The sequence below is a fragment of the Buceros rhinoceros genome, unplaced genomic scaffold (assembly GCF_000710305.1).
Source record: "Buceros rhinoceros silvestris isolate BGI_N320 unplaced genomic scaffold, ASM71030v1 scaffold11103, whole genome shotgun sequence".
Taxonomy (NCBI): domain Eukaryota; kingdom Metazoa; phylum Chordata; class Aves; order Bucerotiformes; family Bucerotidae; genus Buceros; species Buceros rhinoceros.
Window position 1 is genome coordinate 16,733 of NW_010405491.1, and position 26,379 is coordinate 43,111.

The following is a 26,379-nucleotide window of genomic DNA, read 5'->3' on the forward strand; positions in this document are numbered from 1 at the left end:
TCCCCTTCAAGCCCTGCCTTAAAAGCTCCTGGATGTTTGTGACCTTTCCTTGCTGTTTAGGCCACTGCAGATCATCACTGTGCTGCTGGGTAAGAACCTTCTTCCCATTTTCATGGGAAGATACTAGAGATACTCATGACAATTTCAGACCAAGTTGTGCTTTAGTTTCGGGCTAAGTCACTCTCTCATGCTACATTATTTATAAATAGCCACAGAGATGCTGTAGATTCTGCGGACTCTGGAGGTTTCGCCTGCATACACAAGCTTGTCATTTCAGGCTCCCTTGGCAATTACATTCTGTATTTTGAAGCTTGAACTGAAAATGGACATTGAAGAGAATATAAACGCATCTGTCTTTCACCTTGCATCTGTTCTGTCATTTTGTTCCAGTTTAATGCATTGCAAGCAACGTGATGCAACTAATGATTCAGGCAGAAAATTGTCAGAAAACGATCAGTGTTGACTTTGACAGCTAGAAAGACAAAATAGGAAAAGATGTGGTGAGCAGCACTGACGTTAACATTCAAACATGGTTGGAACATTAATTTGGGCTTAGAGGAGGCATTTAATACATCTTTGTAAAATACTCCCACTCATCCTCACCACCGCTTTGTTTAGTCTTTTCATAAAAGACATACTAATCCAGGAGCATGCATTGGAATCAAAAACCCCGAGTGGTTTGAAGTAACCAGGATGGAACAGTAATTAAAAGATCTGACATCCCATGGCATAGTGTGAAAAAAGCAGCGCATAACTATCTCAAATGCTGGAGGTCTTGCCATTCACCTAAAGGCAACATGGTGAGTCTCTAGGGGGAAAAAACCCCAAAGAAACAATCATCTCAAGATGGTCAAACATGCACAGACAGCTTCGTAAGGAAAAAACATATCTTCCCTACTATTGTCTCCAAATTCAAGCTCTCAGCCCTGTTCTTTGTGCCCCACCTGGTTCTGAACACATCCTTTTCATTTGCACTGTTACTCTCCACACAGTATCCTATCTTCCCACACTGAGCCATGTCCAAACCAAGAACTACAAGCACAAGGCTGTTTGCTTTCTGTGTGTTGTACAGCCTGTTTGCTCTCACTCTGGAGAGCCATCATTTCTTACCCACTCCCACCTCTCTCTTTCTGCACTCCCCCTCTTTCTTTAGTGCCTGACTGCATCTCCTGGGGCCTCATTTCTCATCTGCTAGGCCGAAAGCAATTCCCAACCTTGACAAGTGCCCTCAAACAAACTACCTCATAAATTTTGAGGTCAACTTTCAATAATTTCTGAAGAGCTGCTTGCTGCAGCTTCCCTCTCTTCCACACTATGTGCTGCCAAACTAATTTTTAATCAATTTAATTCTCTTCTTGGTGTCTCTTCACAGCTAAGTAGTGATAACTCTGCAGGCTAAAGAAAGACCCTGTAACCGCTGGAGGGGAAGCCACCTCTTGCAGAACTGCAAAAGGAAGAGAGACACACTCCAGCTGCCCTCAGGCAGGACTGGTGTGCATGCAGTACCATTGGCTCCACTGGTTACCTCAACCACGTGCCTCCTTGTGCTTCCGTCAGTAAGGACTGTTTGCTACCTATTTGTGTGGGGCTGCACTGGCCTCTGCCCCAGCACAGGTCCAACACAGAGTTCCTGCAAGGCAGACAGTACATGCATCCTCCAGCTCAGGAAACCTTTAAACTGCTTGCTGGCAGAAGTCAAAAGGGTGCATCGGGGAAAGCGCAGCACCAGCTAATTGGTCGGTATCTTCCCTGAGCAGGACAGATGGAGGCTGCTGTATGAGCTGGGAAAGCCACCTTCACCAAGCGATGCAAGGGCTCCAATAAAAAAAAAAAACCCAACATTAAACTGCAGGAGATTAAATACATTTGGTTTATTTCTTTCTAAAGTTTTTACATATACATTTATCATTATACATATGTGAGATCCTTCACTAGGGTTGCTTGATTTCAATTACATAAAAATTATTGGTAAGCTTTCAGGCTCTCTGTTGCCGGTAAGCAACATTTATTCCAATTTATAAAAACACAGAGGAACAGAGTTATAGTCAGGAACATGGACACAAGAGAGAAGTCTACTTTATATCTCACAGTTTCAATACATCAAAGGCAAATTATTTGTCTGTATACCGTAGGCTTACTTTATCAGCAATGATAAAATAGAGGAAAATATTTATATACAGTCACCTCAAGTGAAAAATAAAGCAATGTAAACTTAAATTCCAAAATATTATTTTAAATGATATAACAATATCCCCAAAAGTCCTTCTTCCAAGGGGAAGAGGACTGATTAAGTGCCTTCATTTATCAGGAAATGATCATTCTAGTACCAGTTACATGAAGCAGAATAAGGGAGGGCATCCTGTGGTACCTGTAGAAAAGTGACAACTCTGCTTCAGGAAAGCATCTCTGTGTAAGCAAGGTATGTTTGAGTCCTTATAGACATCAGCAGCATGCGGAAACACCTTCCATGAACCAGGGCTTAAGTCTGCACAGCTCTGACTCTGACCACTGAGGAGTATGTTTTCCTGGCCATGCATGTTCCTAAGGACAAAACAGGGTGCCCTGGTGGTAGGACAGCCTCAAACCTGAGACAATGACCACCCCAAAAGAGTCAGAGCAACAAGTTTCACGCTGCTGGAAAAGATTCAGTGATTACTTCAGTGCTGCTTCACAGCAGACCAAGAAGTTACCACAAAGCAGAGAGACCAGGACTGCGTCGCTAGTGTGTTCCATGAAAAACACTCCAGCGATTCAGCGATGAGAGTAAACAGCTCAAGGTTACCAGAAAGAAGGTTCCTAGACTTGGCAAAAGGGATAGGAGGCCATCCAGAGGAAAGTCTTGCAAGGACTGCTGTCAGGCCCTGTAAGGTTAGGTCTGCACGCAAGAAATGCACAGGGTGGACGTACACGCATGCGCAAAATGTTTTTCTGCACTACCACTGCCAAGAGTTACTCTTCCCATATGGGTACCACGCAACGATAACTGAAAGATCAGTCCTCTTTCTCAGCCTAAGGGAAAACAACACTGCAACAGCTCAGGTGGAGGGCGAGTGACACTTCCTAACTACGACTCTGAGTGCAGCTGTGCTGACCCTCAGTTTCGCACTACATCACCATGGGAGGCAGGTAACCCAAGGGAGAAACTCAGCACCTCCAATGGATTACACGATTACAGCTTGCCCAAAGCAAGGTGATGGGGATGTCTCTCTGCATTTCATCCTCAGCTGCAGTCCAGTCGCGTCTCACTTTTGCAAGACACAATTATTCTGGCTGTGTTCCAGTGAAGTACAAAGGCATGGCTTCACTGAAGTTGCTCACATGCTTCAAGATAACTGCATGATGAGAGTATTATGAGTCCAGATGAGATCCCCACCCTCAGGTTTTGCTCTCCCTTTTCACGTATACTGCAGATAATGCTAACATTGCCCTGTCTAGAGCGCAATAGGAAAGCTCACTGGGTTTCCTCACATCTTTTTCCTTAGACCAGCAACTTACTAAAAGGTGGTTTACACGTTCCAAGGGAAAACTCTGCAAGGCATATGAGATGCCCAAGTGAGATATTTCAGCCTTGCTGCTGCTCTTTTCCCTGCTGATGAGCCAGACATTCTTCTGGAAACCTGTACAGTTTCAGAAAGAAACCCTCACTACTGCTTTACAGCTGTATCTGAAAGAGACATCACAGGCACCTGTCCTGCATGGACACTTTTGGACATGATGTCCCCTTGCTGAATTTTCACAGAGCGAGGTTAACATTTTCAGAAGTAAAGCTGTGTATTAGATCCCCAGAGTGTGATTTTCAGAAGAAGTCAGCATAGATGCTTCTGGTGCAGGCATCAGCTGACATCAACAGGGAGAGGGTTAGCCCAGTGTTAAAACTAGCAGTAATCCTTGCTTAGTCTCTCAAATATATGCCATTGCTTTTGACATGTAGAATAACAGGCAGCCCCCCAGTGGACAACACATGGAGATCAAGGCAGCTCAAGGGATACCCTAAATCTGCAAAAGCCCTGATGACTCTTTAACCTAATTTGAGAACAACTATAACAACAAGCATCCTAACAAAGTTTGCAGCTGCTGAAGTGCTTTGACTAAAATTAGCCTCAGAAAAGAACAGCAGTCTTTGGCGTGCTGAGCCACAGAAGCCATACTGTACCTACACATACTGTACCTACACATAACACACATCTATAAGCATCACTTAAACATGTTCACCAATTAATGCAAGCCTCAGATTGTACCTCGCGCAAAGAGTAGTGATTTTGAAGTTTTCAAACTGCCAAAAAACTGTTCTTTTAGCCAAGTTATAATCCCAGCCTCGAGTAAGAGGACATAGTTGTCATGAATATGTACAAATTAAAAAAAAACACCCCACAACCCACCCCTGTTCTCATCCTACAGGCTTTCAGAATCTGACAGCACTGAGCCTGAGGTATTCATAAGCATGTAAGTGATTTAAGACTTCCATCACCGACAGAGTTTGCCCTGTGCAATGACAGACTGGTTATCATCGATCTCCCTTCTTCCAGCAAACAGCTTAGGTGAATCAGAGGATTTTGCATCAAACTAGTCTTCACAGCAGCCTAGATGGCTGCTCTGTGCTTACACCAGGATATTCACCTGGCCCAAGGTGAAGCTGAAACCTTGCCTGCTTAGGCAAAAAGTATCTTGTGCTGGTCTCATTTAGGTGAGTTACATAGAGGACCACTGCTACAGAGTGATTACTAACTACAGTAGTTTAAGTCAGAGAAAAATCCTGCCCCTGTAGTGTGTAGCACTTTCAATTCTTGCATTGCTAAGTGACTACTTTTTCTCAGTCCAGAGAAACCTCTGGCCTATACATCAGGTGATTCCCAGTACAGATTTAACAACAGATGCCACGAGAGCCATGCCTCACTGTTCAAACATTTATAACTTTTACAGAGTAGTGTATTGTTCAAAGGGGTGGACAGAGAGTGCTTTGGGCTGTCCTGTATTTGCTCCTTCTGACCATGGGAACAAAGTCAGGTCAATGGTGCAGCCTTTGGCTTGCACCTGCCAAGGGAAGTGCTCTAATGAATAACTAAAATACAGCCTCAAATGCTAACAAAATGGATGAGCAAGGTACTTTCTCTCAGGCAGGGCAGAGCCTGGCTCCTTTCACTGTTCAACTGTATGTTGCCAGCAGGAGAGCACATACTCCCACATAGCATCTAGACACATTTCCCTGGGACTTGACCTCCTTACTCTTATTTAAACCAGCCTCCAAACAACAGGACTGTGGCACCCCTGGGTGAGGGTGCTGCTGTCACAAGGGAGAACAGCAGCAGGTGGCAGGGACAGTTCCTCAAGCAGCACTATGTAGGTGGAAAAATAAGACAGCATTTCTAATTACCTCTGGCACTGAAGGCAATGCTTGAGCCCCAGCAGTGACCAGCCACAGAGGGTGGCACTGGCTTTCTGACTATCCTCCTACAGTATCATTGTCCTGGGTGCTGATGCTCAGCTTAGGTGATATAATTTCTCTGGAGGCTGACAAAGCCTCTTCTTGCTGGAGCAAATGTTCAGGTCCCACACAGTGAAGCTCTAGGTGAAGGAGCTCATTATACTACACCTATGCTGCTGGGAGAGCTCTGGGAGAGAGGAGAAGCCAGGCATACTGCTTCTATATGCACTAAAAATATCCTCTAAAAAGCACAAGCTGGAGATGAGCTCTTTCAAAGAAATTTCTGAGACAGCTTCTTTGGCTTGCCCCTCTAGGCAGCCTAGATATCAAATGCTGGGAACACATGCTGGGGAGCTCTGGTCATGCTCTGGGGAAAAACGTGGACTTCAAAACTCTCCCCTGGGAGCAGATGTGATGTCCCAGAGCTTGGCGAGAGCAATAGAGGGGAAAGTTTAAACAAGCAGCAAGCTGGAAGATTGCTTGAGAAAAGGTATATATACTCTCTTTGCCTCTGCAAAAGCAGCCGGAGTTTCCAACAACCTGGATACCACCTCTCTGTGCTAGGGAAACACTGGTAGAAAACAGTTTTAGTGGGGTTTTTTTGGTTGGTTTTCTTTTTTTTTTTGTTATGCAGCTCCCCAGAAGGCTGCAAAATGAATGGCCTGATTTGGAAAGCACCCTTGCAAAAGTACCTGTGCAAAGAACCCAACTCCTTGCAAAACTGTGTTTCAAATTTTCTCCACCCCATGAGCTGCATCTGCCTCCAAGACTTTTGTAAACTAGGAATGTAACAGGCATCTACCTGGTCTGAGCACAGGAGGGGGCACCATGCATCCCTGCAGCATAATGCTACAGGATCACGGCAGCCTGAAACTCCATCTCATACCTCCCAGCTATAACCATCTGGAAACACAGGCTACCAATGAGCAGAATGAAGAAGCTGTTCACAGGGTTATCCATTCAATGCAGCACTGCTTCACAGCAGGTTTTCTCAAGGCAAGACGGGACAGTTAAATTTTCTGGATTTCTGCAAGCATGGAAGGAAAGAGACCTGTTATACAGAAGCAGCTGAGGTGCTAAGATGACAGACAGGAGCAGCTTGACAGAAAAGGAGGAGGAGCTGTCAGACTAGCTGTGATGAGGCCAAAATTGATTTAGGGATGGAGAATACAGACACAGAAAGTGGTGCGCTGTCTGCAGAGAAAAGCCTTCCCCACTTTCAAGAAGAACATTGCCATGCAACGCCTCCAGAAGCCCACTGATAACTTTGCTACCTTTGATTTTCTCCAATGCCACAATCAATTCCTCATTGAAGGGGCTGCTTCAGTCAAGCAAGAACCTCACTCCCCCCCTGGAGGAAGGCAAAAATATTGGCTGTTTCAAACCAGAAGAACAACTAGCGCTGTTACTGGAAGGCACTGTAGCTGTGAAAAGTCACTGAACAATTCTGGTCTCTGGAGATCTGGTAGTTCGAACTCCTGCTTGAAGCAGGGCTGTGCTGAGCACCACTCTCCAGGAGAGCCCCCAGACATAGACAGACTGCACCCTGGGAGCAGACAGGATCAGAGGGAAAGCACTTAAGGGATGAGTTGTTACAAGCCCTTAGAAAGCTTCTAGTAACCATTTACAAGTGGCTGGCTACAGATGAAAAACTGTCTGAGTTGGCGTCACAGCTGAACAGCGTTCCTCCACAGCTCTGCTGCATTAATCACTCTGCTGGCTGACTTTATCTCTCTACATCAATTAAAGACACAACATAAATACTGGATTTAAGAGCTGCAGTTGTGTTCACTGGTCCATGTGTGATTTATCTGCAAGACGCACACAAACACACAGCCAACCCAGAGAGTCTCTTTTGCAGCCGCTGCCTTACAAAAATCCCTGCATTCTGCTGACTCACAGCGGAGAGCACGGTTTTGGCTCTGGGAGATTAACCCACCTGCTTTGGTTGCTCAGTGGGGAGAGCAGAAGGCAATTTTGTCCTTCTCCCTCATGCCTCTGCTGTCGGGTACAGACCCAGTGAGATCCTCTCCTGCTTCAGCTCCCTCAGCTGGAGAGAGGAGATGGTCCAGCCCCCAAAGGGTGAGGAACTAGCAATGCTTCAGAGTAGGATGGGTCCCTGCAGAACCTCTGTCTGCGGCTTGAGAGGAGGATGTGAGGAGACATTGGCCCCATCCTACAGCCCTACTTGCATCCCTCCTCTCCATAGGCAGGCAGTGGCTTTGCCTGAGCAACGATTGCAAGCTGCAGCAGGGAGGACCACAAGGAAGGGTGACACCTCCCTGGATCACCGATGCAAATGCTGGCTTGCACGCACACGTGCTAACGGTAGTCTGCCAGTGACTTCTGCTCACACTCAGCACTCCCAGAAAGCTGCAGGTCACTCCACTGATACCAAATTCAGGTGCATGGTGGGTCCCAGAGGAGGGCTGGAAACCAGCAGAGTATCCTTACATGTTGCAACAGGAGCTCCTGCATTGCTGTGGTCAAGCACTGATCTCTTCTAAAGGCAAATATTTCAGCAAAGAAAGGCAGGGTGCCAGCTACCACGCAAAGCTGTCTGGCCAGACTCTCAGTGGTGCCACTCAAGAAGATGCACTGTTGAGACCTCCTGACAACCTGCCACCTCCCTTTACCATAGCATTGGCGGGGGTGGAAAAGCAAATTACAGTACTGCCTAGTTAGTGATCCTATTCCCAAGTGAGTCCAGGAGCCTGAGGCATTCACAACAGGATCACCATTTTCTCTCAGCCTCCAAAACGTGCATTTTCACATGGATGCCTAGAATTTGTAAAGTCACAGAGCAAAATGGCGTTAATTAAAACTTAAGCAGAACCTGACAAATTATCAGGAAACTAATCTGCATGCCTCAGGAGTCTTACTAAGAGTTCTCCAAACTCCACAAATGTTTAATGATTAAAACACAGTGAAAAACTGCATTTGCTAAGCCCAAATGAGACTTAAAAAATATGCCCTAATCTGTTTATAAGTATACATGGAAACAGAGAATAAATAATGAAAAATGAAAAGAAAAATACCACTTTTGCAGTTCACTTTTTGACTTTTCCTATTGCTTCAAATCATCTCCTCTACAATGACTTTGAGAAGGAATTATCCAGTTTGTGTCAAAGCTGGGAATCACATTTCACAGGAATAACTTCTGTTTGACTTCAGCAATTTAACTGCAGTCTACAGCAACCAGGATATTTTAGAAAAAAACGTTAAATGTCACCTCTTTGCCTTTTAAAGCACTGCACTCCATAATCACAAGAGGTTTGCTGGGCATGTTCCAGCCTACCTTCATCTACACAACCCCACCCTGACAGCCGAGAACGGCCCATTTATAGATTTGCACATTTTTTTTTTGTTTCTGCTGCATGCTTCCATATGCTGTTATCTAAGATGGGACAAGTTTTCTTCTCAAATGTGCATTCGGCATTTCCCGAATGAATGTCGTCTTTTCCCTTTTCTGCTTGTTTGTCTTAAACCTCCAGAGCATGATGAAGAGCTGCAGGAATCTTCTGGCTTTGCTTCCCCTCCATGAGCTATTGATCTACCACAGCTGATTAATTCAAACAATCCCTCCCAATGAGCACTGTCATGCACCTGTCTCCACCGAGTCTCCTAACACAGCATGCTGCACCACATCACTTCGGCTCTGGCAGCGGAAAGCATCTCTCCTCTTCAGGAAGAGAACTTAATGAAGCAGGGCAAACTTAATGTTTGTTCCACTGTAGTAAGCACACACAACTACTAAAGCCCCAGAACTTGGGAAGCACTGACAGTTTCTATTCAGGACTTGCAGCTTTTAGCAGTGTGGCCAGGGTTGGGGGCCAACCTCCTGACTCCTAATATGGAATGGCCACTCTCAGTGGCAGATGCTAGATGCGTGCACGTCCCAACATCACTCATGGAAACAGTCCCACCTGGTTTTGCTGACAGGCTGAAACCGTAAGAATCGATTTGCTCCAACACCTCCCAGCATCTGAGAGCGCAATGTGTTCCATTACAGCCAACACTGAGAACACCTCGAGGGAAGCTGTTGCACAGTGGTCCTCAGTGAGGGCAGCAAGTCATGAGGTGCCTGTTAAGGTCCTTCTCTCTTTGACTGCTCCCTGTCCTGCCCACAGAACTGGCAGTTCAATAAACTAGATTAATTGTCTTGGACCCCTTGGGAAGTCTGGCAGAGCACAAATCCACTCAGGTGGTTAATATTTTTGATGTGTGGCCCTTCAACTGCTTAGGCTGGAAACACCAGCGCATTTCTACACAGTCCTTGCATTGATCTTGATGTTTCTTTATTCATTAAGAATTACATCCATCAGGAAGGCTTCCCTGTGCCAGGCACAACAAAAATAACAGCAACAAACAATTTTCAACTGGCCCTCAACATTACCTCCCAAGGTGCTCTGTGAGAAAGGCCAGTTTGGTTGTTCTACTCCGCATAGAGGAAAGGCAAGGCAAAATGGGACAGACTTGTCTGAGCTCACCCAGCGGGCCTGTATCAAACCTGAGATTAAAACCCAGGGTGTTAAGTAACGGGTGAGCCACTGCTCTCTGCAGAGCCACAATGCCATCCCGGCAAAATGGGTTGGGAAGCAGGAAAAGGATTTGTACACCATCTTTCTACGCCATGTGCCTAAAGACTGCTGGCCACCCCCGAAGGTCTACGGCAGAAACAGGGGGCTTTCAGATAGGGAAAGCTCTACCCACGGTGATCTCTCTGTCCTGTGCTCCTCTCTGAAAGGCTGACACAGGGTATGCATGAGCTGCAAGGTGGGGTAGTTCCCTGTGGGTGGAGGTTATCTGCTAAAGCTGAGGCTGCCTTGTGTGGGCCTCCAGGCACAGAGTATCCAAGACAGCATCAAACCCTGGCCTGCAGCAAGGACATGTCTGTCTCCTTCTCCAGTCTGCATCAGCCTCTTCCACTTATATGTGAGCTAAAGCAGGAAAATGGAGAATCCCTTCCTGAAGAGAAAAGGCAAAAGTGCTTTGTCACTAGCAGAGAAATTGCAAACACCGATCTGTGCACACCAACAAGGAAACTCCTGGAAAGGGGAGCAGGAGAGCACAATATATCATAAGGCTCCATATAGCAGCTAAGTGAGCGTATAGTTAAAAAATACACAGAGGCCCTTTGTCTTTAAATCACAATGGTAATGGCTGACACCTACAGCAGCCTCCTCCACAAATAAATTTAAAGCCCAGGTAGTCATTGCAACTGGGTAATCCTTAATCTTCCTGACCACAGAGACAGCACAGGTTTGGATACCCCCCAGCCTGCAAACTCGGGAGAAGACTCTTTGAAGGAAGCAAACAAATTATTCCCATACTGTCACCCCAGCATTTCCAGAGGTTCATTCCTTCGCGCTCATGGGTCCAGGGTCAATGCAATAATGATAAGCAACAGTGACTATTTACTGTAGCACTTGCTGCTAAGTACCAGCACCAACATGCTCTGCATTGTCATGAAACCAGTGTTCCCAGCACCCTAGGCTCTAGCTAGTCTTCTGCAGATGCCCGTTTGCACAGCTTTTATCACAGCTACAGCCTGCGTTCGCAGCACTGCAGCATCTGTCCAGTTACTTTTCCAACCCACCACGTAAATAAAGTGACAAGTGACTTGAGAGATGAAAGCCACGTGCCGAAGGGAGGAGGTAAACGGGGAAGAGACAGAATATACGTCACAGCGCTCTACCCCTCCCCCAGCTCCTTTAGAAACAGAACAACACAAAGAAGTCCTGATGCTTCAATTGCTAAATGATAAATTAACAAAGCAAAGCAGGAGCAAAGACATCTCCCACAATCTGCACAGAAACAGCAAAATATACAAGAGAAAATGTCACTAACACCCCATTCAGGCAGATGCACTTATTTTTTGTGAATGACAGGTTATTAAATGAAAAAATTTTGACCACCGGTACTTCGCTGCATGGCTGTTCCCCTAGGTGTCATTTCCACCCTAAGTGACCTTCTGCTTAATGCTGGGTGTTTCTGGCCTGTGGTCCTTCCTCTCCGAGACATTGCGTTTCACCTTGGCACTAACTGGAGACTCCTGATTCAATGAGGGACTTGAGTGGGATTTCTTCAGTCCTGATGCATCATTCTCTCCTCCGCTCACCAGGTCCTTCACCCCTTCTTTCAGAAGGCCAACATAAATCTCATAGCGATTTTTCTGGAAAATAGAAAAAAAGGCCTAAATCAGTCTGGAGGAAATTCTACAGAAGCACTCGAGAGACCATCTGGGTAACTTAATGGTTTCTGCTGGCCTTGAAAGCCAGAAGCCTAATATGGATGAGAACAATGGTGCCTGATGTGGCCATGAACAATAGTGGCTAATGTAAATTACACCGTATAAAAAGGGTTTCAGGCAGGCTGAGCCTGCGGTGCTATGCAATTAGAGGTGCTTGGCTCTGCAGCACACAAATCCTGATGCTCTGCTGAACAGTGGCTCCCAGCTAGCTGAAGCGCATGGTGAGTTTGTGGTAGCATCACCAAGCGAGAGCTTGCTGACCTTAGTCTCACTAGTCACATTCTGTGCTCACACATATTGAGATACTATGTGCCCCGTGCAGGCATAGAAATAAAGTGCAGAAAGTGGAGACAGCAAAAATCCTGCTCTGGTTGGCTACATCTCTCCCCTGCAACGCTCCACTCCCGGAAGCACATCCTGCTTTCCTTGCTTCAGCCCAGGGTCCTGTTAAGTTCAGACTTGGCCACCAGTGAGCCTGTGAGAGCATGCTCTGAAGACCACACCTTAACAAAAAGGAGCAGACAAAAGGGCTAAGACAGCAGCACGGCATTTTCCCCTGACAGGGCCACTCATGGTGAATGATGAAGGTTGCTCTCTGTTCAGACACTTAGATTTTTCAACTGAAAAAAAGTTCAATTTACTGTGCACCGTGCCCACTTGTTCTGTTCCCTGTCTGGAGCAGAGCTTTTCCTCTCCAATGAGAAGATTTCTCTCCATGTGCCACAATAACATCTTCCTGCACAGAACATCTCGGCAAACAAAAAAATGAGAGTATGTTAACAGAAGATCCCTGCATGGCCTCAAAACCAGAAGCTGGGGCAGGAGGTCCTAAGAACAGAGCAACCACCTCTTGGGATATGTTTAACAACCTGCCCCTGACACATCCACTAACAACATGGTGCAGGCATTGTAATTAATGTGACCTCAGTCAGCTGGGGGCCAGGGAAGGACAACGTAAACATCTGTACTGATTGTTAATTTATATTTCAAAGTGGCAAAACAGGTGCCAAACTATTATGTTCCTCACAGAGGAAAAAGCGTTTCAGAAAAGTTCTTCCAATTTATAATAAAATAATAAAGTTCTGGTAATAACACTCATTTGAGGGCAGGATGTCAAAAAGCTTGGTAACTGCTTTGAATATAACTGTGGAATATAAAATGAAAAAGAAAAGGAGAGAAGATGACTGGATTTCCAGTCTAAACAATCCTTTGAACAAACAAAACCTCATAGAGGAGGATCATAAAAGAATTCACCTAAAAATTAAAAAAAGCATTTTTATCAATTTCATATCTGGAGCTCCAGCTCCACAATGCAAGAGACAAACGTGTGAAGCAGGTAAGATGTGTCATTCAATAAAAAAGGAAATGGAGAAACAGCAAGCAGAACCCCGATGGTGATGCACTGGGCTGATGAATGATTCATCACTCGCAAACAGGGCACCTCTCCTAACGAGAAGGCAAGCCAGTGCTCCAAGCCTGGGATCAGCACAATATTCATCAAGGGACAGAGGGACTTTACTGCATACGCACTCCTGCTTTCTGTTCCAGTAAACACCATCAGGGTCACAAGACCTGGGAGTCAGGATGGAAATCCAGGGTGAGTTTCTGCCCTGCATGTCTGCCAATGGCCATTTCACCCTGAATTTGCGGACCCGTGATTTCTATCGCAACTAAGCAATGCATTTGGAAGTTTCTATTGTGTTTTCAACTGCAACAAACTTGCTCTTTCAGTGATCTGATGTTTGAAACTAGGTATTAAAGCTGGTGGAAATTCTTCCTTAAAAGAAAGTAATCTGGAAAATTCTGTGAAGAAAGTAAAGCCGCAGAAGTTAAAAACACTCAAAAGCTTTTGCAACGTCATTGCTGAAGACTGAATACACATCATAAAGAGGAGATGAGGTAGCCACCAGGTAAATGTCTGGCTTCACCTCTCACCTGACAGCACTCAAAACATCTTTCTCAAAACATAAATCTGATGCAATGAACAACCGTCATTTGGAACAGTACTTCCTCAGACAGCAGGCAATGAGAAGTGTTTCTTCCTTGGTGTCTGCAAGCAAAGACAGCAGCAGGAAGAAACACTCCTGGACACACCCCTGAACAAGGACGAGTCACCTCCTGGTTCCCCTCGCTTCAGGAGGAAACGCTACCTCCCTTGCTTTTCATCAGGAACAAGAATGAAGGGAGTGCTGGCGCATAAATAAAAAGAAATTACAAGTGTCTACAGAAAATGAATCTTGTTTCTTCCTTCCCAATGGGACTATGCCGCTTCCTTTGGGACCTGAAGGGCCTTTTCTGGAGATGTATCTGCATGGTCCTTTGTATGCAGATGCGAAGTCTGATCCGCAGTCTCAGCCTGAAAGAGACAAGTACAAAATACTGCCTCACCTGCCTCTACTCCTTTTGCTTTGACCCCACGCAGCAAAGTCTGTCACCAGACCCTGACAGACTTCGCTTGAAGGGAAGGTAAGGAAACCCCAGAACTGGGGGAAAGTTTCCATTCAGGGTTTTCATATACCTCACCTTTTTTTCACTGATAATTCAACACGGCCTGTGAAATCTGTGCCAAGTGTGAAGGTAACACAGCATTGTACAGCAGCACCTTGAATCACCACCTCTGGCACACAACTGAAGTTGGTGCTACCACTTGCCTTCCCAAACAGGCATTCCTACATTGCTGATCACATATCTGAATGCACAGTTCAATTGCTGTTTAAGGCTCTCGCTAGGGAGGAGTACGTCTTTTGTTTCCTGGGCTGTACTGGTTCTGCTTTGTACTGAGGCACCTGAGGAGTATCTTTCAAAAGACTATCATGATAAAATTGACAGAAAACAGAAAAAACGCAAAACAACGTTCTTCTCTATCGGTCTTTCTGAAATCATCTAACACTCCAGCCTTTCATCGTAACTCATCATGCTTCTAAAAGTGATAGCAAATAAACTTTGTGTCAAGGATCCAAAGCCAGAAAACTCTTTGCTCTCCCAAGCTGCACAAGACCCCCTACGGAGTAAAAGTGTGTGGCTAGTTCTGTACATCCAAGTGCTGTGTGCAAAACTGACATTGTGTCATTGATCACAACACTTTCATCTCGATCGTTCATCCACCTTACTGTTGATTTCCAAGTCAAAGCTTTATCAGCTTGTCTTCCCTCAGCCTCCTTTTCTCCAGACTAAATCCAAGTTCCCTCAGCTGCTCCTCGTAAGGTAAGTTCTCTAAACCCTTCACCAACTTTGTTGCCCTTCTCTGGACACACTGCAGCACCTCAACGTCCTCCTTGTAGTGAGGGGCCCAAAACTGGACACCGTATTCAATGTGTGGTCTCACCAGTGCCAAGTACAGGGGGACAATCACGTCCCTGCTCCTGCTGGCCACACTAGTGCTGATACAAGCCAGGATGCCGTTGGCCTTCCTGGCCACCTGGGCACTCTGCTGGCTCATACTCAGCCGGCTGTCGACCAGCACCCCCAGGTCCTTTCGCACTGGGCAGTTTCCAGCCACTCTTCCCCAGGCCTGTAGTGTTGCAGGGGGTTGTTGTGAGGTAGCCCTACACATAGCCCTATAAAATGTGGCAGACACCATGACGGATAAAAGCTGCTGTCAGATAGTCAAAACAATCTTCTCATGCAGCTGCCTAAGTTGCACCACCCAATCCTGCATTCCTTCAGAACCCAGCAATGAAAGACCATTACCATGATCTGCGTTAGTGAAAAATGCAGTCATTCTGTAAAGACGAGGTGGCAACACACAGCCTTACATTACAGCTCCTGCCTGAAGACATCATCTCTTCAAATAGACACCTCAGCCAAGAACAGAGGGTCACATTTTTATCCTCCATTTTATAGATGATGAGCTAAATTCATGTCTACTGTCACAGGAAGTCCTTAACAGAAAAAGCAGCCACGTCCCAGCTTCTGGGCTTGCTGTATTTAACAAGAACATAATCCTTGGTGAAGGCGAAAAATGCAGAGCTTTAGGACAGTACCCCAAGTATAAGACCAACTGACCCGTCCACACCCACATCCACACAAAAGGCAGAAGTAATAACGTTTCCCGTACGTACCTCAAACTCCAGATAGTGGTCCTTCAGTTTGTAATCATCTACTTCCTTGCCTTTGAGCTTCTTGTCAGGAGGATAGGAGCGATGTTCGGCAAGCTCAGTGGAGATCTGTTTCAGCTTAGCTTCGTGGGACTTCAGCTGTTCATCCTTCAGAAACACATTAGGCACTTAAGTGACAAAGTCTAAAATATTCAACAAGCAAAGGAAAATAGAGCGATCGCTGTACGATAAAACCAAGTACTTTATTTTTCTTTCTTTCCTTCTTTCCTTTAGCTAATTTTAATTAGATTGATAAGGTCTGTTATCCCAGAGCTCTGTTCCTAAAAGCTCTCTCAAACGCACCCAAGCAAAGCGGCCGTGTTTGCAGAAAAATTCAGCAGTGAGCAGATGCCACCGGGAAGGACAGCAAACCTGTCATCCCTCGCCTTGCTGAGAGCAACGGAAGCAGCTTGCTGCAGAGCATTGCTGACAACATGACACTTCTGCTCTAATACATTTTTTGGCTAATTATTTAAGGCTGTTGTGTATGCAGTCAGACCAAGGGCAGAATGAGACAGGTGAAGAATCTGCTTCTGGTCTTTGTAAAGCAAAAGTAGTTGCCTCCAGGAGAGAACGGACGTGATGTCAGGGTCCCTCCTACCATTTCTGCAATTCCACATGCTCTCTGGTCTGCGATTTCCGCTAGTTCAAAACAATACGATGCATCCAGAAAGAAGTGCTGTCCAATCCCTAAAAGGTACCTTACTTTGCTAAGCTGCTACCGGCTTTTATCCCCCCATGCAGTTGGAGAAAGTGAGGAGCAGCTACTCCCTGTTTCTAGGCAATTTCCTTTATCATAATCCCAGGCCCACTCACTTCCTCCAGTCCATCTGTCAGCTAACCTTCCCTCAGCTCTGAAGGTTTCCAGCTCCTGCAGCATGGCCTTCTGGCCATTTCTAGGCTTGGATCTGAAATTGAGTTTGAATTAGCTACATCCAAAATATAGACACGATCATGCAGATCTCAGTGACTTAGCCAAAGTCGTACCAGCAGGTAGTACCCAGCTCAGCTCCCACATATGTACCTAGCCTCAGAGGAGAGGATAGCTGCCAGTAGTTGTCCCCCCATAGTGTGGCTGTGCAGCTTGCAGCTTTAAGCCTTGCTCAGACAGGCCTGTGCTGCACTGTGAGTCACACCAGGGACTAAGCCTGTCAGCTCACTAAGCTGGAGATGCAGAAAAGAGCAGAAAGGGGGAAACATCTACAGAGGATAATAGCTGAGCCACAGCCTATCTTGTGTTTCAAATCTTTTGCAAGAGAATTGAAGAAAGGAACATGGCATACTTTGCCTTTGCCTGTATATGGTACGGCTAAAACCCACACATTATTGGCTGCCAAAATTTCTTGTTGCTGTTAGAAACTACCCTGGATATGCTTGCTCTCTCTTTTAGTGCCCAACCACTCTTTACATTGTGCCGAATCGCTGGTCCCAGTGACATCGTGTTGCAGTGAGTTCTACAGCCTGATGACAGGAGGTCTTTGAGCAGCTATTAATTCACCACTTGTAATTTCCAGGGCAGCAGTCCTTTGGAGCTTTTGTTTGTGCATGCACATTCTTAGGAAAAAAAAAAAAAACCAAACCAAACCCCAGAGTAGATTTTTTTATAGACCAACTATTCCTTTATATATAACTCTGTCACATCCCTCTTTGGTTGGACTCACTTAGGAAAAAAAAAAAAAAACCAAACCAAACCCTAGTAGATTTTTTTATAGACCAACTATTCCTTTATATATAACTCTGTCACATCCCTCTTTGGTTGGACTCACCAAGTTCAGACACTAATCTGCTTTTGAAAGCAAACTTGCTACAATGATCTTGCTCAACCTGTCACGTCCAGCCTTGCTCCTTTAGCCATCTTAGGTTCTCACTGCATCCCAACTTTGCCTGATCAGGAACAGGCCCTTTGAAGAAGTACTGTCCATCATGATTCAGCCTACAAAATCCTAAACAGCAGCCACAGGGATTTGACAAATCATATTTTTTTGTCTGCCAAACGAGAAGCAGCCTGCTGGCAGCTTTTCCACGCTGACAGATAAAAGCAGACATGTTTCTGCATGCCTTTGGATTTATCTGCTTTGAGCACTTAACATTCTTCTACCTTTAGCTAAAACGGCTGCTTATTCTACTTTTTGTGTTTCCCCTTCTTTGAGACATAAACTGCAGGTCTGTGTTCTACTTTTTTCCTTTCCAGGTTAAACAGAAACAATGAGACTAGGGAACAATGTGCTAAATGGCACAATTACACACAACAATGACGAGTAAAGAAGCTTTTTTTGGTGACTGGGGGTAAATTATTGAAGCTCCATGCAGTATTTTAAAAAGGTATGCATGAGCAAAAGGTAAAACCGCAAGGATGAGACAAGTTAGTATTATTCTGTATGAGACATGTTTGAAACTTTAACCCAGAATAGAAGACAGAAAGTCGGTCACCACTTTGTAAGAAGAAAGGCAACTGCCACAGAGAAGGAAAAAGCAGGGGCGACATAAAAACCCCACCCCCTTAAAGAAATGGAGATTTTGAGATAGTGGTTTCTAAGGAGTGTTGCTAAGCTATGAAGATGGGGGAAAAGAAAAAAAAAAAAAGGCATTTAAGAAGCAATCCAGCATGGGCAAATGACTTTAAAAGCTGCAGGAGGTTACTCAAAGTATACACCTAGGATTGGGATCTATCACTTCTGTCAATCTGACCAACAAAATCAATATCATGTTCCTGCCAGTGTGGGAGGAATTGCAGGCATGCATCACAGCTCCCAAAGTACACAGAGCTATGGGTGCAAGCATCAGACACAGCCAGTCTGAAAAAAGCAGAAGTAGGTGGGGTTTTTGTGCAAGAAGTAGTAGAGCTGTGAAACTCCCTGCCACTGGATGTTGTGGAAGCTAAAATCTTAAGAGATTACAAGAGGAGACCAAAGACTTTGATGCAAGAGAAAGTTTATAAATATACATTAAACAAGGAACCCCTCAGCTGATAAGGGCAGGAGTCTGGAAAAGTATCGTGGAAGAAATATAATCGATGCTTGCTGGATGCATCGGCTTTCACCTTTTATCACTCCAATCAGCCAAAGATCAGGAGTATGTCCATTTCTTCCGAAATGAGTGGCAATAAACACTCAAAATACCCACCTGCCAGACACTATTTGAAATTTCGTCTGCAGAGCTGTAACTATGGGATGAAAATTCTATATCCCCTACTAAGAACACTGGTGATTCTTTTCTTCAAAAACATAGAACAGTTATATTCAGGTGTAGTTCTTCTCTCCACTCACTTCAAATCTTGCATCAGGAAACAAGCAGAGATTTACCATGCAAGCCTCCTTCTCCTAGGAATGCTAGTGGTGACAGCCACAAAACAATGCCAAGGACCACTGTCCAGTCTCCAAACAACCAGAGAAATTGCCATCACCCACCCTCTCTATAAAAACAGCTCACCTGAGACAGCTTCGTTGTGGTAGCTGGCAGGAGTGGGCGACTGAACTTCTTCTGAGAGCCAATTGCCGCTGGAAATGGTGGTGCAGAGAAGATGGCAGCCACACAGTTAATCTTGTTGATCCAGGACTGCATTTCTTCTTGGCTCCTGTGGAAGAAAACCATATCAAGCTCCCGTTGACTCAGCCTTCTCTCCTTCTTTCCCACCCCTTCAAGGGCGTTTTAAATGCAAGAATAACCAAAACGGGACAAGTCTTAGAGCCTGCTCAGTCTTCTGGTCTTACCTTTGCAAGTGGTTAGTGACAGGTATCTCAGTCACAGGCTGGCTCCTGATTAGGGCCATAACTCACCCTAACACACATCTTTTCCTAATCCAATCAATGGCACAGGCAAGAGAGCCAACCAGTGCCCTGATTCGGACATATGTCCTAAGGTCTCAGCTGTGCTGGACACCACAGATCTCTACAAGGTTTCACATGGATCTTAGTAGAAAAGGGCTCATGCACAAGCCTGATGCCCAGGTTTTTAATGTGGGAAGCAAAAGGCAGGTCATCTGTTCTGTTTGGATATCACAGGCTGCAGAACTTAATCAAATTATTCTTGTATTAAGTAGTAACTTTGTATCTTCTGGAAAGACATCCGGCTAGGACCTGATGACATCAGAAGATAGACAATGCAAGACTGCCTTTGATCATTTGTTTCAATGATTAATCAACCTGACTGTTAAAAGTTTGTGCCTTGATTCCAAATTGAATTTCCTGCAGTTTCAGCTGCCAGCTGCTGCATCTTGTTATACCTTTCTCAGCTAGATTAAAAAGCCTCTTAAAACCTGATGTTTCTTTCTCATGAACTACTTGTGCACTCTAATCAAATCATAACTTAATCTTATTTCTGATCAAACAGATTGAACCTCTTCAGTCTATGTTTTAACTTATCCAGGCACGAATTTACCCCTCCTTTAGCGTTGCTTTCTTCCCTCAACAATTGGCACAAATCAGAAGACAGCACTTACTGGGCTTGGAAAAGCAGGACCCTCCAATCTGCTGTTTTAAGCTTGAGGACATTGGGTTTCTTCTCATAGTCTGTTGCCTTGGATGCCAGCGCATGATGCACACTAACTGCATTTTTCAGATCTTCTTCCGACAAAGCTTTTTCTGGCTTATATTCATCCTGCAGGAGTTAAGAGGGAGAAAATGGCATCTTATTTCTCCATGTGCTATTCCTTTTTCCTTAACATAGGGAAAAACCTTGTTCCAGAGTCATGAATAGTATTAAAACATGTGAATTGAATGCAAGCTGATTTGTACGCTTCCAAACACCAAGTGCTTGCAAATCGCTGCCTTTAACACCTTTTCCAATCTCTTTCTTTCTCTTTTTTGATCCCTTTGCAAGGGAGAGAAGTAGCTCCACTATGTGCTTGACAGGAAGAGGGGTAAACTGGGATTATTTGACTATCACAACAGCTGTGGACTATTTGTCTTCATTTCAGGAATCCTCCATGGCCAGCTCCCCACCTCCAGTGCTCAGCAGCTGGTTCCTGCTTGAGCTCTCAGACTCCACTGCTTGATTTTTACTTTTCTCCTTTTTTTTTCACCTTTGTATGTCCTTCTAGGCAGGCCCTCACAAAGCAGAGAAGCATCCTTATCAGTCTCCAAGAAGGAAATATAGCAACTTCCTTTAAATCTATGCACTCGGGGTCTGCAAATGGCAGGCACAGCACCATCCAGGTTTCTGACATGACAGTACCACTCCTTACACCAAATAATGAAATCAGGGTGTCGAACTCATCTTTATTCCAAGTGCTAGCCTGAGAGTGGTCTTTGATCTCCCGAGTGATAGAAGCTGGCTGAGGGCACAATCGTGGTGTAGCCACAAGTTCAGTTTAAGGCCCACCTGACTATAAATGGCTTGAGAAACCACAACCTTTTTCAAGGAAAAGTCACTTGCCAGCAATGCTGTACACACGAAGTTTCTGAAGGAGAGGCCAAACCAGTCTGCAGTTGACTCCATTTCTCCCCCTTAGTACCTCACAGGAATCAGTCTCATCCAAAACACCTACCAAGAGAGGGAGCATGAGAGGAACGGGCAGGGACAGTAGTAGCTTAAACACCCAAAGAGACACCCACTCCAAGAAGAGCTGGTTAACATGCATGACTTGGTCTACAGGGCTTATCTGGCAGGACACAAGACAACAGTCACAGCCAGAGGCAATTACACTGTTGCTGAAGGCATCTGTGCTCTTAGCCAGGGTGGGTTTGGTTGGGGCACTCCAGGGTGAGTTTTAACGAATGAAGAGTCACCAGCTGTGGTGACCACCTCCCAGAACGGAGAGCAAAGCATCCTGCTCCTCTGCCATGTCTCGTCCTTCCTCACAGAGGTCCAGCTAGCACAGGTCCAGACACTTCAGGCAAGAAGATGCAGCTAACCAACAATACTGTCACAGCATCACTGCCACCTGAGGCCAGACAAGGGCACAACCCACCACTGATCTGGTGGGTCTAGCAGAAAGGCAGAGCACTGCTGCACAGATGACCAAAGAGTAGCCTTCAACATAAACACCTGTGACATAAAGGGTTTTTAAGGTCTGGTAGTGAGCAAAGCCAAATGTTCTTCCTGTCTCACAGCATGAGTCCCAGTAAGCTTTGGAGGCATCTCCATATCATGACGAACTTTGCCTACTCCCATTTAAGGCACTCTCTAAACCTTCTTTAAGGAAGATTTGGGAAAGTCCCTAGCTGAAGGACAAGAACTGGAAGAGGCTGTCCAAAGTCTGACCCAGTCTCACCTTGAAAATTAAGGAAGCAAGCCTCCAGGTTAAGCCCCTTTCTTCCCAGGTTCAAAAGCTGGTTTATCTGGGAGGAGCTGACTGGCTCTGCTGTCCAGGGAGACTGGGAAAACTTCAAGGACAGGAAATGAACTCAGGCAGGCCAAAGAAACACGATATTCTGGCTTTCCTCAAGTTACTGCCTAGAGACAGTGTCAGCTGTCACTTTGCCTGTTGCCTCCCAACTTCCTCTGTGAGATGCATCCAATGTCCACAGCCCGCTCTGGTGTCTAAACTTGCTCCAGAAGAACTCCACATTTGGGCAGTCTCAGAAGCAGTACTGGTTGAGAACTCCTCCTTACCGACTGAGAGCATTCACGATAATCCTTGCTAATCCCACTGGATCACATGGCTGCAATCTACTTTGACAGCTGGGGCTCTGCCAGCTTCTCCAGAGGCACTGATCAGCATACTGGAAATATCTCCACGTAGTTGGCCAGCCTCAGAGAAATCTGGAGGGACGTGAATGTGCTGTCAAAATTCCTCCTCTAAAGCCTCCAGCTCTTTTCAACTGGCAGGGAATGCTAGGGGAACAGGAACATCATATCTCCTATGCCATCAAGGACAGCACATGCTCTGATATGCCGGTGTCAGCATGAGGGTTGAGCTGAAACGGAAGGCAGCTCACTAAAGTTAGACCAAGACAGTGGCAAGAAATGCATGAGGAGCCAGAAAGGAACTGTGACCTATCAACTGGAGGCTGATGGGAGTGCTGCACACAACACAAAGACATGCTGAATTAATCTTTCTCAGATTCCAGGAGAATGATCTTCCCCACATCCTGCTGACCAGGAGTCAGCATGTTTCTAAATCCGTTTTTGATAGACCAGAAAATGGCATTTGGCTTTTTATCCGTCAGTGTACTGTGGGTGGATATCTCCACTCAGCTGCATATGACGACTGCAAAATTCTCCTTCAGAAAGTCTGGTCTCTAAACACTTTACATCATTCTGGCCTTTCTCTCCTTTTTTTAAATATTTTAACAGAGGAAACACATTTGAGAAAAGTCATATAAAATCACCTGAAAGCCCACAAGGTTATGAAGTGCCACATCAAAGAGAAAAGACGTTTTAAACCTCACAGAAGAGTCCAAACAAACAAGAAAGTCCATGTCCTGCACTGCTTGCCCAGAAGCAATTTCTAGCCAGGAAGCAAGGTTGACCTTACGTCCTCTCCTTATAAACCTCTCTTCTGTACACACATCACATCCCATGTCAGCCTGGTGAACAGACAGTTCTGTCAGGCTCCTACTTTGCAATTTCATCTTGCTATGAACAGAGGGCAGGAAATTAACCTTGGCCTGAGGATGCCACAACAGGGCCAACATCCCAAACACGTCAAATAAAATGAAAATTTTATATAATACTGAGCAGTCATGTTTAGCTGGCTAATTATGAACACCTCCACTGAGCCCCTCTGGCTCACTAATTCAGAAGCCACCTCTCTTAAATAACTCATTTAAAAATAAAACAATATGCAGCACTGGAATTAGCACTGAAACAGTTCCAGTGGAAAAATATAAAAAAGTGGGCATGGAGGCAAGACTGCCCAGATAAACTCCTCAGCAAACCTCAACTGACCACCACTTACAAACCACTCATCCATGGACTCTGACAGCAAAACAAGAAAATTGGACTGTTACGCAAACAGAATGACAGCAGAAGTGGTATCACGCTGCCCACTGGGGAATCACAGCTGCTACAAAAAATTAATATTTATATTACAATAGTGTCTAGGGGGAATAGCTGAGCTACAGATAAACACCAAAAGCAACAGTGCAGAAGTCTGTACATGTGTTTGTGTGTATATAGCACCCAGAAGTCTCTCCCCTGCTTGAAGACCACTCAGTGCAATGAAACCATCACAGATGTTACCTCCAGAAACACACAGATAACGAGTGAAAGGTGGAAAATGTGTGTGCGCATATGTGAATGCACTCTGCCCTACAGCACTCCGTAACAAGGAAAGAAGGCAAATACAGGCAAGGAAATCCTTTGCCCATGACTACTGCCAGAGCTATGCTTTTCTACAAATAAATCAAGCCGTTCTAAAGCACCCCCGAACTTTCAGAAATAAGGATAATTTCAGTCTCCTGGTACATTGCAAAAGGAAACAACAGCTCAGCAACTTTTACTACAATAGCTTGCTCTGGCTGTGTACGTTTAAAATCCTGGCATGCTCGACTTCTGCGATACCACGTCCCTAACAGAGCAAAGGTTATTTCAGGGCTGAAGCAAAGCTCTGCTGGACATTCTGGAGCTGAAGAGAGATCAGTGGGTCACAGATGCAGCGTGAGGCACTGTGGCTGAGCAGGGGCTAGAGGCAGCCTAGGGAGGCTCACAGCTGCCCCATCACTCTGGGAATGAGTCACTTCCCATCAGACCCCTCTGTCAACCTTATAAAGCAATCACGAAAGCAAAAACCTTGCTTGTCACTGTGCTACAGTAAGATGGCTTCAGTGCAAGTGTCTTCAGGACAAAGTGTGAGATTGCAGCTTTAATCACTAATTCAAGAGCCGTGACAAGTGCAAGACACACAGACAACAAACAAATAAGAACTTGAGCAATGCATTTCATTCTGCAGAGAAGCATTCAGATGTGAAATTACTCCCTCCGTCTCCAAAGGATGGAGAGAGTGGGCAGAGCACCATTTTGTAGAGAATTTGCATGCTACAACAGCGTCTCTACATTTTGTCCATCAGAAAGAGTTTTAACCAATTATGCCACTGATTCTCATCAAAGCATTTTATTAAGACTCTAAAATAGACAGAATCTCCATTTCTCCCCCTTGAAAGCTTATTAATTTTCCCCTCAAAGATCAAATAAGAAATTAATTAATGTGTTATGGACAAGGAGCCTTCTTACTTCTTAGGAAACTGCACAATCCTTTCAGATGAACGCTGAAGATGACTTATTTCAGAAATCAAAGCAGGTTTCTCCATTTCAACCAAGGAAGGGCAAGTACAAATGTGCCATGAAGGCCACATTAGTAAAATCTGAACCTGCTGCCAGCAAGAGGACCAGAGGGAAGGCTCAGCTACAATTCAGCAGACTTGGTTCTAGTATCTTGCACTGGCTTTGAGAATATCACACCCAACTTTCAAGCCCAAATCTTCCATCCTGACTGCAGATTGTTTTGTCTGTTTCAGGATTTCAGCCCTCTCAAAGAGGCACTGCATGCAGAGCATCCAACTTGTAAACCTCATGCTGTACCAGTTTGATCCAAACCACTCTCTTCAGAGAGACTATCCAGGCTGGCTCTCAAGAAACCAACAAGTCCAGAAAGCCACAGCAGAGGATGAGAAAACAGCAGTATGCACTTGAGCTTGCACTCCTGATACTGGCAAAACACAATGGAAACATAAAAGGATTTAAAGGAACGTACTCCTACAAAACAGGGCACCCAAGACAAACACCACCTATTACATGAATATTTCACCTACGCTGGGGGTCAAAAAGCCTTAAAAATTTACTTAGCTGCAACCACTTACTTGATTTTGACAGCTGTCACTCATATGTTGCATTTCATGCTCCAAGAGTATAGTTAAAATTGTACTACAATTTATTTAAGCTTGCGCCAAAAGACTTGAAGAGTTGCAGCTGTATATTTTTTTAGACTTCTTGCTGTCAGTGAGCAAAGTTTGTTAGAAACCAGTGTCTTGTCTTGCTTTGGGGGAAAAAAAAGAAACGGTTGACGTGCAAAATGCCTTCTTTGCTTCAGTCTTTAATGGTCAGACCAACTCACTGGGTGCTTGGCCTCTAGAATCAGATGGCTGAGATGGAGAGCAGCATCAAGGTCCCATAATCCAAGAGGAAATGGTAACTGACCTGCTGCACAGCTTAAATGTGCACGAGTCTATGGGGACAAATGAGATGCACCCGAGAGTGCTGAGGGAGCTGGCGGAAGTGCTCACCAAGACGCTTTCCATCATTCATCGAGAGTGCGGGGGGAGCGGGGGGAGGGGCTCGCAAAGCCACTTTCCATCATTTACCCACACTCCTGGTTAACGGGGGCGGTACCAGCTGACTGGAGGTTGGCAAATGTGAGGCTGATCTACAAGAAAGGCCGGAGGGAGGACCAGGGAACTACAGGCCTGTCAGTCTGACCTCAGTGCCAGGGAAAGTCACAGAGCAGATCATCCTGAGTGTCACCATGCAGCATGTACAGCTCAGTCATATGATGAGGCCCAGTCAGCACGGGGTTATGAAAGGCATGTCCTGTTTGACCAACGTGATCTCCTTTTATGACAAGGTGACCGATTTAGTGGATGAGGGAAGAGCTGTGGATATGGTATACCTTTAGTAAAGACTTTGACACCGTTTCTCATAACATTCTCCTGGACAAACTGGCTGCCTAT

The 26,379-nt window shown here is 45.3% G+C and overlaps 1 protein-coding gene across 1 annotated transcript; it reads right to left on the reverse strand.

The window, feature by feature from the left end:
• Positions 1–11,384: 11,384 nt before the first annotated feature.
• Positions 11,385–20,368, reverse strand: LOC104488441 (PH and SEC7 domain-containing protein 3-like; the record flags this gene model as incomplete). Its single annotated transcript, XM_010133765.1, has 4 exons — positions 11,385–11,597; positions 15,737–15,880; positions 19,202–19,346; positions 20,211–20,368. Coding segments are annotated over 4 exons (660 nt in total), but the record flags the coding sequence as incomplete, so codon positions are not given.
• Positions 20,369–26,379: the final 6,011 nt, after the last annotated feature.